Source organism: Vigna umbellata, chromosome 9 (genome assembly GCF_029865625.1).
Source record: "Vigna umbellata cultivar VRB3 chromosome 9, Vumbellata_1.0, whole genome shotgun sequence".
NCBI lineage: Eukaryota > Viridiplantae > Streptophyta > Magnoliopsida > Fabales > Fabaceae > Vigna > Vigna umbellata.
This window is the reverse complement of record NC_142173.1, coordinates 13408612-13420454: the sequence shown is the minus strand read 5'-3', so window position 1 is coordinate 13420454 and position 11843 is coordinate 13408612. Positions and strand designations below refer to the sequence as shown.

Below are 11843 nucleotides of genomic sequence, written 5' to 3'. Positions count from 1 at the left end.
CTAGTACTAAGAAATCTTTGATAAGATATCATATTGGATCTCTTTATATTCAAATTATATTTTTAACATGACGAAATCATATTTTTAACATTTTCTTAAATTGGAGAATATATATCATATGATACAAATTTCTTACGAATATTAAACACAATCAAGTAATTCAAAGTTAATAAGTAAGCAAAGACAAAATATTTTTATATATTTAATATTCTTTCTTAGTTGAAGTATAGTCTGAAGTGTAAAACTTGATATAAATAAGTTATAACATATATATTATTCATCAAAATCAAGGATATATTTTAATTTGACAAAAAGATGACTAGTTTTGACTTTTCAGTATGTTATCGAATTCATAGTTTTGATGTTTTTTTTCTTTGAGACTAGAGATATGGTTCTATGTTGTTGATGATTAAGAAAAATGTGATTTTTTGTTGTTAAGACAAAATCGTTTAAGCGAACATTGTTTTGAAGTTTAATATAATGTATAAATAAAATAGTTTTTAATCATCTAGGACATAAAAAATAAACGCTAAACACTACATCTTAAGTACCCTAAACAATATAAAAGTGTCTAACTATAATAGCTTCTAATGAATGTTCAACCATCTAAGACAGGCCTTAAACACTATAAGGATTTATAACATAACGTTTATTATGAATAACATCTAAGGAAAACTTAGATTAAAGCTAAACAATATAATTGAAAAAGGTCTCACATAATGTTACTCATACATATTATGTTAAACGATAGTACTCGAGTGCTCATAATCATTTAACGCTTTTATAGTACTTTTTTGTTTGTTGTATTGTGCTCTCTTTTTCTATGCAGTTTTCAATGACGATTTCCTTCATGCTTTTTACCTCTCCGTTTCCTACACACAGCATAGTCGTTCTACTAAGAGTAACATAGCTTCTAACTCTATCTTAAAGACTACACCTCTAAAAAAACTCAAAAGTAACATCCTTTTCGAAGATATTTATATGAAGAGATTGGATGAAGTGGTTATAACCGTCTAATCAATGGGTTAGTTACACAACATAAGTGGTTAAAGTAACTCATGTGTCTTTTTTCAAATGTTTTTCAAAAATTTTCCATTAAAAACTATTTTAGAAATTTAAGTGTTACTAACACCTGCAAAAAAAATTGGTTTAATACCTCTTTTGGTCCCTCTTTAGGGGGGCAATGTTCAAGTCCGTCCTACCTTTTTTAAAAAGTTTAATGTGGTCCCAACTTTTGAAAAAAGTGTGCAATTAAATCCTTTTTGGTCACGGCGTTAAATATTTAACGATCCAACTGACAGCGTGGAGTGATCTGTGCAACGTGGCTGCATAAGGGGTAAACTTGTGATTTTCATTAAAGTCCACATCAGGTTCATCTTCCACCTCCACCAACCGTGAATTTAGGGTTTCTTCCCTCCACTCCTTTGTCCACCACGACACTCAGAGTCATGTGCCGCCGTCTCCTTCTTCCTCCCCCTCTCCCTCTCCTCCCCACAAAACCCACCAGTTTTCCAAGCACGCCTATCCCTCCCACTCCGATTCCGCCGGCTCCCACCTCCATTTCCACTCCAACTCCGATGATCTCTCTCCAAAATCTTATTTCCCTGGTTATTCCATAGCAAGATCAGATTAAATGATAAAGATTAGTGTTTCGTGTTTAATGGAATGGAGATAAAGCATTTTCTTTCATGGAATTGATTAAACTTGGGATTGTAGTTGGTAAATGAATCTTATCTGATATGTTAACTTTGTTTTGTTTCTGTTCTTTTTTCGATTTTGTTTCACCGGTCTTTATCCCCGTTAAAGACCTTGCCAACTACAACGATCTCTCCATTGAGGCGTGGCTCTGAGAACGTAGATCCTGATGTTGTATCAATTTTTTGCCCGCAATGTATGCAGAACTGCGAGCGAGAAGTAGCACAAATGTTGAAAGAAACTGAGAAATCAGATATTGAACTCAAATCAGAGGCAAGAAGAAAATCAGGTACTGTTTGTGGGTCCTGACAGAATTAGCAAGAAGAAAATCCTCACTGCAAATGGTTTGCTAGAGGACCTCAGGTACCTCTCCAAGGATGTGAGAGAAGAAACCCTAAATTCAGGATTGGTGGAGGTGGAAGAAGAAGATGATGTGTCAAGCAATTTTTTTTTTTAATTCAAAATTGACACGTCACCATGCCACGTAAGAGAAAAAATGAACACCTCATTAAGTTTAGTCCAGAGGAGCAGTTTCATCGTTAAATATTTAACGGCGTGACCAAAAAGGATTTAATTGAACACTTTTTTCACAAGTTGGGACCACATTGAACTTTTTTAAAAAAAAGTAAGACGGACTTAAACATTGCCCCCTTAAAAAGGACCAAAAGAGGTATTAAGCCAAAAAAATTAAACACTAATTTGCAAAAAAAAAAATTAAAACTTTATTCAAATTAGTAAGGAAAGAGGGCATGAAGAGGAGTGGCATTGAAATTAGCAAGGAGACTCTTCTACAAATGTCAGTAAAGGACGCCCAACCCCATAGCTACAGGGGAGGCCGCACCCAGCGATAGGATGATGTCGCCCCGTGAGGATGCTGTTAGGGGCCACCCATGTGCTTCTTCCAGGAGTGGCGCTCAGTGTCAACAATGTTATGAGCGTGATCGTTGCCCAGGAGACCCACACATGTTATTTTGCATTTTCTTTGATTAAATGTTATAATTAGGAGTTAATACATGTTTAGTTTAACCTAATTCATAGGACAGCTTACCCTCACTTATGTGTTTCCATGTGTTCGGTGCTTAATTTTTAATGTTTACGGGTCATAGTAAGTAGCTCATATAGGCTTTTCGGCTTCATACACCGTTTGTCTTTTCTTTTTTTTTCAATTCAATGGAATTCAGCTTTATGTTTCTGCAAGTTTTATTTGCTTGTCTTGTTTTGTCAAAATCCTAAATCTTGTTTTGTCAATAAATTGTGTTTTTCCTAACCTGGTTTTCTGTGTGCAACGTTACTTACCTTTATGGTGCTTGTCTGATGCAGTTTTGTTTGACATGTTTGGGGCTGCTGGCTAGACTAACTTTTGAGGTGTTGAAAGGCTATTATGAGTTGGCACTGCAAGTAAAATACCCCACTTTGAATCAACTGCTAGCTGGTGTCAAATTGGTTGCATGATTGAGTGTCCAAAGTTGGATGCTACAAGTGATTTGGTTCATCTAGAGTCAGCTGCAACATGAAGAGGTCTGATGTGTTATAGACGTAAATTTCATCATCTTTTGTAAAGTTGAGTTAACTTAAAATTCACTTTTAATCTCGTTAAACAGATGGAGAAACAAATATTGATTTGAAGCGATTTGGTGCCAGGTTTAGTAGGTTGCAGCAACAACTATCCCATCTTTGACTAACTCGGTGTTTGGCTTCAACAAGCTTTTGGTGTGCAAAGTTGGTGGAGAATTGAAGCTGAAGGTGGTTGTTTGGAGTGGTGCACACAGAAAACACTTAAATTGAGATTAAATTATTGTTGCAGGACTTTTGCAATTGTCTAAAAGATTGTTGCGTGCCTCAAGTGACTCTATGTTTTGGTTCGGTGATTGGTTATCTAGCAGTTAGCGCACTCCAAAGGTTTGTGCTGAGAAAATTAGTAGCTTGAGGTGTTGTGGTTGAGACAGTGGAAGAATAGAGATGTGCTCTTGAAACTTTTCAAAGCCTAGAGATTTGTTTGTGCAAAAACAGTTTGGCATCATCAAAAGAGCAATCAGCTCTGTTTAATTTAATACAGTGACAACAATAGTATATCTAGTTTTGTTATAACAACTGCCAAGCTTGAAGAGGTGCCAAGTGGAGCAAACTGGGAACCTTCATGTATATTAAAATTCTGATGCACAGGAACTTGCCATTGGTCCAATATAGCACACAAAATTGGTTGTGTGTCTTGATAAGAATTATTGGCAGAGTTAAATTACCATTTGATTATGATATAGATACGTAGTATTTTAAATTTTTTTTTCATGATCACAATATTTTGATTAAATCACTGATATTTTAGTTAAATTAGAGTTAAAGTCTAGTGGTATCAGGTTGGTATATACAATTTTAACGGTGTACAAGACTTTTTATGTTATTTATAAATTAAATTAATTACTGTAGAGTCATTTTCAACAAACTAATACAGACCGAAATTAATTCTGATAACCGACAAATAGAAATATTGTAATCATTAAAATAATCAAATTTACTTATTTTTGTTTCTTAAATATATTTTACTGCTTGTTTAATCGCAGATCAAACCAAATCATTTTGAATTCATAATTTCTAAAACTGAAACTAATTTGATTAATTTTGTTTTCTAAATGTGAAACGAAGATTAAATAAATTTTTGTTAAGTTATGAATGTCCGATATGGGACACGATGTGAAATAAATAACTAATCTTTCTGCTCGTCGCGACATTCGACGTGGATAACAACTTTACCTTAGAAATGATCTCACATTACCAGTTCATCGATTTTCCCGCCTCACACTCTATGCTTCTCTCTAAATATCCTGGCTTTTGGGAAGAATCTGAAACAATTCACATTCTATTCTACGAATTTCAATGGCAGAAGTGAGGAACAAGCAAGTGGTTCTAAGGGACTATGTGGTTGGTTTTCCCAAGGAATCCGACATGAACACGGTCGAAGGAAGAATAACATTGAAGGTTCCAGAAGGTTCCAATGATGTGCTTCTCAAAAATCTCTACCTCTCTTGTGACCCTTACATGAGAGTCTTGATGAGCAAGATGGGCCATGAGGGATTTGGGTGCTACATACCTGGCTCTGTAAGTCCTGCAACTTTTTTGGCTTAATTTTGTGAAAATTAATCCATATTGCTATTTGATATTGGAATATCATTCTGGTTTTTCTTGTCAGTGTTGAATATTTGATGAAATCATAATAGAGAGACCTAATTGGGAAATTGGAATGAAAATATACATCTAACTCAAATCTAACTTGTAGAGATTTTCTTATATTTAATTTGATTGAGTGAAAATGTAAGTAAGCATTATTTTGGTTTTGAATGAATAGTTCAGTGAGAAGTATGAATGTATAGGTTCTGGTGTAAAGAAGCAAAGCTTGATTAGATAAACTTCTTGATAAATATTATAAAAAAAATAAAACGATAGAGAAATGAAATAATATTTTTGGTTAGGGTTCTGGTATAACCAATAAATCCAAATTACTTAGAAGTTGAGCTAAGTAAATACACTCTTTTCCTTCAGAGATGTTTTTTAAGCAGTTCCAAACTCTAATGTGGACAATACATCATTGAATGTGGCGGCAGACACTAAGAAATATTATTTCAACGAGTGAAAATATTTAGAATCTAAATTGAACTTCCTTTGTAGATATTGTTGTCTTTTATTAATTTTTTCTAAATCCCTAGGTAGTTTTGAAAATACAATTTTTAGTCAGGATATTATGATGGCACTAACAGTTATGTAAATGCAGCCAATAGCAGGGTTGGGAGTGTCAAAAGTCCTAGAATCTGGACACCCAGATTACAAGAAAGGTGATTTAGTTTGGGGAATGACGAAATGGGAAGAATTCAGCTTGGTGCCTGCAACTCAAATAGATTTCAAAATTGAGCACACAGATGTCCCTCTTTCATATTATACTGGTATTCTTGGTATGTATATATTCGACAAACACAATTGTTCATTCTCATTCAACCATATATGCTACTCATGTCACTTTGATGTGCAAGCCTCAATTTATATTGTTAGTATTCGTTTCTCTGTTTTTTATTTGAGTTTCTTAGAGTATATTATGTTTTTTCTCGATGAATCATAGCAAGCATGGCAGCTTATGGATGGATGTTGTATTGGCTTCTCACATTCTGGTTTCTTCTTTGAGCACAGGTATGCCAGGACTGACAGCTTATGTAGGTTTCTTTGAAGTGGGCTCTCCCAAGAAAGGGGAGAATGTTTTTATTTCAGCTGCTTCTGGTGCTGTTGGTCAACTTGTTGGTCAGTTTGCTAAATTGACTGGTTGCTATGTGGTTGGAAGTGCTGGAAGCAAAGAGAAGGTATTCATTGAATTATTATTATTTAATATGTCTATGTCTGTCTGTTTTAAAAGTTTCACATTAACTAGAGATAAAGAAAATTTATAGTATATAAATAAGTATAAACCTCATTTTTCAAATTGGTTTTATAAGATTAAGTTAAGTTTAAAGTTTAATTTTTAATGTGGTATCAAAGCCATTTACAATATCTATTAGAGATTATAAAATTATAATATATAAGTGGATCCAGACCTATAAGTCGGTTTTATAGAGTTCAGTTTTGGAATAGATTAAATAGATAAGTTGTTTCCTATTTCCGAGATTAGATACTAGTATGTTACCTGTAAGTTACTTGTCAGTGAAAACTTCATGTTGCATAGTTTTGGCATTTTCCAAGATGTAGAATTAAAATATGTTGAAGATTTTTGTTTTCATGAAAGGTATCAAACAATAACCCTTTTTCAAATATCAGAAGTTGCACTTAATAATGTTTTCTATACTTCAATAAAACTGCATCAATGTTGGTTCTTTGCTGAAGTTTGCTTACAAAAGTATCATGTTATGTATCCAATCTGCTTTACTTCAATTTTTTTTAAGAGAATTATGGCATACACCAGCAATAGTAGTCTGATAAAGAGGTCCTGAAATGAAATCCTTTGAATTTTATATATTTTTTTTGCTCACCGACTAAATTATATTGTTCTCCTCTCATTTGAACTGTATTTTACAACCAGGTGGATCTTTTGAAGAATAAACTTGGATTTGATGGAGCTTTTAACTACAAAGAAGAGTCAGAACTCGATGCAACTTTGAAAAGGTTAGAATTCAACAAATTTGTGAAAGTGAAAATTTGAGTGAATCTGTGCATTCAATAAATGTTAATGATTGCTGCATATCAATGGACAAATCAGATACTTTCCAGAAGGCATTGATATTTACTTTGAGAATGTTGGAGGCAAGACACTTGATGCAGTACTCCTTAACATGAAATTCCATGGTCGCATACCTGTTTGTGGAATGATCTCACAGTACAATCTTTCTCAACATGAAGGTGTAACAAATTTGGTACATCTCATATTTAAGAGGATTAAAATGGAAGGGTTTGTTGTAAATGATTTCTACCATTCATATTCCAAATTCTTGGAGTTTGTTTTGCCTCATATTAGAGAAGGGAAGGTTGTGTATGTGGAAGACATTGCTGAGGGTCTTGAAAATGGCCCTGCAGCCTTGGTTGGTCTCTACACTGGTCGGAATGTTGGTAAGCAAGTGGTTGTTGTTGCTCGTGACTGAATGCAGATGTTTTTTTTGGACATTGCTGAGTTTTTCTTAAGTTTTGATGAATACTAAGCCTCTTTGTATCTGAATTTTTCTTAAGTTCTGTTGAATATTAAGCCTCTTTGTATGACTTTTGCAGTCATTTTGAATTGTTGTATCTATGATAGCAGTTAGTAAATGTGTGTTGAAATGTAAATTTCTCAATTGATATAATTCTCCAGCTAGTTAGTTGAGACTTCACAGTATCTAATATTAAGAATATAAAACTCGTTTATAATTAATTTTAGCAATAAAAAGTTACACTAAGTTGAAAAGGTAGAATTGCCATGATGAAGATATTATTTGCATAATGTTATGTTAGGAATCTGAGAATAAAATCTTAACCGTCTCCCTCCCTCACTGATACGCACTCACCCCAGACCAAAAGAATCAAACAATGAAAACAACGTGTAAGTCGAGGGCCTAACCCCTCTTACCGGGTTCGAAAATCGGTCTATACAAAGTATATAATTCTCTAACTAATCACAATGTAATGCGTTATTCCTTTTATACCTATACTTCCTCCTTTAGCAGTTAGAAATTCTTCTACTCTCTTTTCTTTCTTCTCTCATACTTTCCAACCCCTAACATGTTATCTCAGTATGATGCTGATTAATAATCATTCATGTTGATTATTCTGAGCAACCCTTAGAATATTTTTAGATCACGGAAATTCTCAGATCACTTGATCATCAGACGATCTGATAGTATCATATTCGTGTTTTTTGTTTCTCTTTCTCTCCTTTTATATATTTGGCTGTTGTGGCAATTCTATATACATTTTCTACACATCAACAATAAGATTTCTTGTTTTGCTTCTCTTATATGTTTTCTGCTTCTTTTTTCTTTCTTTTTGTTTCTTTGTTAGATATTGAATATAATCTAGGACTTCTTTTTTTCTTCATTCCATCAAACCATCTTATTTCAACTACTGTTGAAAAATTATTATTACTGCAAACTGTAGTAATTGGATGCTCCACTGTTTTTCTGCACTATTTCATTATGAATAAAGATTGCATACTGATAATTCCAAAAATCATGTATGATAATTACTTTTGGGAATCATAGTAAATGCATAAATCTGTACAAAGGCATATAAGGAGAAAAAAAGATGATATATATATATATATATATATATATATATATATATATATATATATATATATATATATATATTATAGTCACACACACTTTTATCATTCAAGCAAAAGGTTTGAACCAGTATATGTATTTGTATTTTACTTTAGTTAAAGGAAATGCACTTTTAACAATGCATGTAATGACATGGGAGGAGGAAGTGAAAATGGAGAAGATGAATTTAATTATATTTAGTTGACTGAAAGGGAACAGGAGAAAAAGAATTAAAAAAGGTAAAAATGGCTCTACTCAAATAATTTGCATTATTTTTTTATTTTTTTCTAATTTCTAATGAAATATTTTTGTTTTAATTTATTTTTAACGTTTTCATTTACCTTTTCTATTTCCATTTACTCTATTTTTTTTTTGTCTGAACTTAATAAATAGACATTCCAATTTTATATAACGAAAAGAAAACCATTAGAAAGGTTGGATTATGCTAAAGGTATTCCAGTCCGGACTAACCAGAATTACTTTAGATAGAAGACAGCTGGTTCAGAAAAAAAAATAGTGAATAATTTATTTTAAAAAATTTCCTTTCTTTATTTTCACAAAATAAAAAAAAAACATCAATTGTACTGTCAAATAAACATTGATAAATTCTACACAAACAACTGTTGTGTACATCAATGTAAATAAAGAGCACAAACATTTTTTACACAAAACTTGTACCAAAGGTCAATGTAAGAAAAGTGTACCAATGAAAGAATAACCTATGATGGAGTGGATGGTGTGTATCCCAAAGGAGTCTCACTCTTAAACTCCCAATTTCCAACTCTCCATTGTTAAGATAAAAGCTTGAAAGTTAGAGCAAGCTTGGTTTTTTCCCGTAAACAAGAATAACTTTTTTTCGGAAGTTACATATTTTCTTTAGTAACCTTAGTTGAAGGAACCACTATACTAATAAAATTATATAAACAAAAATACAGATAAGTCACGTCTCAATGCACTTTCTTCCCTGACTCAATATCACCTATAGTACAAGATGTGAATCACTCACAATCTCACAATCTCGAAAGTAATCACAATTTTCTGTAATCTTTAGAACAATTCTAACTCTAAATGCAGAACACACAAGTTCTCTTCCTACCTCACAACAAAAGGGAACACAATCCTCTTGATTGTAGTGAAGACATTGATCCTTAAAGAGTATACCTTAAGTGCAGAATATGATCAGCAATGTGTAAGAACAACTATCTTGCAAGAATCTTGATGAATTTCCTTCCAAATGAATAATTTTGATTCTCCAAGAAGTCTATGACGCTCCTACCGTCAATACTCAACAAACAAATTAGTTATGAAAGTGTAAATCATTAATTCATATTGAAGCAACATGCAATATGTCTATTTTAGAATTTTCTCACTTTGACACAGTTTAATCGATTAAGCACATAATGTAATATGTTAAGCTTTTTCTTTTGCTTTAACCATTTTACATTTGTTTCAGATTTAACAAATTAAAGGTTGCATGCATTCGATTAAGTAAAACAACAAACAAATATGACAGTTATAGGCAGTTATGACTTTTAATGAAAATGATTTTCACAAGATAAACATTTTAACCGATTATGAAACTTATGTAATCGGTTAAGTTCCATACTTAAGCAATTTTCAAAATCATTTTCCTTTCTAAACACATCAATGCACTCGGCAAACACATGTAGGTACAACAACGTGTTTTAATCAATTATACAACTAATGTAATCGCTGAAAACATAGTTGTTTTGTCCCTGATAAACATATACTGAAATCTGAAGAAATTTAACAGATTATATAAACAGTTTAATCGATTAATTCTTTAAGATATGCAATGTGCAATATGTTTTAACTTATGATTCATTTCATACAATGAATGCATATACCAATCAATTCAAGCACAAACACATATTTGATCAAGCAATTGTTTTGTCATTTGTTGTGCTAGAAACTATAAAACATTTTTTTGTTCATCATCAAAAACACATGTGAGATGGGGTATAACTAGATATAGCTCCCCCTATCAACATTTCTAATGGCAATTCAAGCTTTCTAATTCAACTCAATAGGTCGTTTCTCATCAAACAATTCAAATCCACAATCTAACTGACATACAAGCATACAAGAATAATCAAAACTTGCATATAAGCTAAAATCAGTGTAACTAGCTTCCCTTAACTATCAAATGATTAAACGACTCTAAAGATCCTAAAATAACACCAAGAATCCTATATGCTCCTACAGACCATAAAACATGATTAAGAGATATTATTAAGATCACTTATTAGTATTGAGTCTTATAGAAGACTCAGAGACACATGAAACTAGAAACAATTCATATGTATGAAAAAAACACACAAATTGAGAAAAAAAACATAAATCAACTTACTCTTTTACAAAAATTGACTGAATAGACTCAAAGATCTCATCTGAGGAATCATTCAAAAGATCTTTGATTTCAATATAAATAAACCGAGATTTAAAAAACTTAAATAAAGAATAAAAAACTCTTAAAAAAAGTTTTAAAAAAATAATTTATTTATATAAATGATACTTTTCAACTTTTAATATTAAAATAACTGAGTTTAAAAATACTCTGTCGCATAACTTTTTAACCTTTACAAGCAATAAAAATTTGTTGAAATAATGAATTTAATAAAATAAATATAAACCTTTATTTATAACAGAAATAAAAATAGTAATTAAAAGGCATGTGATCGATTTTATAGATTTTGTAAAAATATGAATTTTATCGTTAATAAATATATTTAAAAACTTATTATTATGAAAAAGTTAGTATTATAAATGTAATACTTTACTATTTTTTTATATAAAAAATTATTTGCGATAAATAATTTAATTTGTTTTTCGCACATCAACGTTATTATAAAACGCTTAACTTACTTTTATTATAAAGTGATTTGTCATCTATATAGTTTACTATTTTCTAATTTAATAATAACAAATAAACTATTCATTAAAATTATTGAACTAAATCAAAGTAAATGATGAATATGAGAATCCATCAACATCACTTTCCCTTTGTCACATCAATCATGTGTAACTTCAAGAAAGAAGTCTTAAATTTCGATGCATTATATCAATTTTTTTAATGTTGATCTCATTTTAATTTTAAAAAGTGTACTTAAACAATAGCTAAAAATTCCATATCAAATGTTTTTAACTATTTGAAAATCTAAATACATTTACCATGATAATTCAATTTTTTTTCACATATTCTTTGTAATTATCTTTAGTCAATTCATTAATACAAATTTTTTCTTCATCTCAACTGCTAGAATTATACCAGGATTCTAATATTTAAGTCAGAAAGAGTCTAAACACTTAATTAAATTACACTTAATTAAGTATAATAATTAATGATAATCAACTACTTAGTTG

General features: G+C 31.3%; 1 protein-coding gene and 1 long non-coding RNA gene across 2 annotated transcripts; both read left to right on the top strand.

Annotated features, from left to right (window-relative positions):
- The first annotated feature begins 2409 nt into the window (after positions 1-2409).
- Positions 2410-3981, top strand: LOC124826192 (uncharacterized). Its single transcript, XR_015782113.1, has 2 exons — positions 2410-3213; positions 3337-3981. It is a non-coding gene; the product is annotated as an uncharacterized LOC124826192 (long non-coding RNA).
- A 473-nt stretch (positions 3982-4454) lies between these two features.
- LOC148192633 (2-alkenal reductase (NADP(+)-dependent)-like) lies at positions 4455-7502 on the top strand. Its single transcript, XM_088098519.1, has 5 exons — positions 4455-4788; positions 5459-5636; positions 5869-6035; positions 6749-6831; positions 6926-7502. Exons 1-5 carry the CDS (start codon positions 4567-4569, stop codon positions 7302-7304), a joined length of 1029 nt encoding a protein of 342 aa, XP_087954645.1. The 5' UTR covers positions 4455-4566; the 3' UTR covers positions 7305-7502.
- The last annotated feature ends 4341 nt before the right edge of the window (positions 7503-11843 follow it).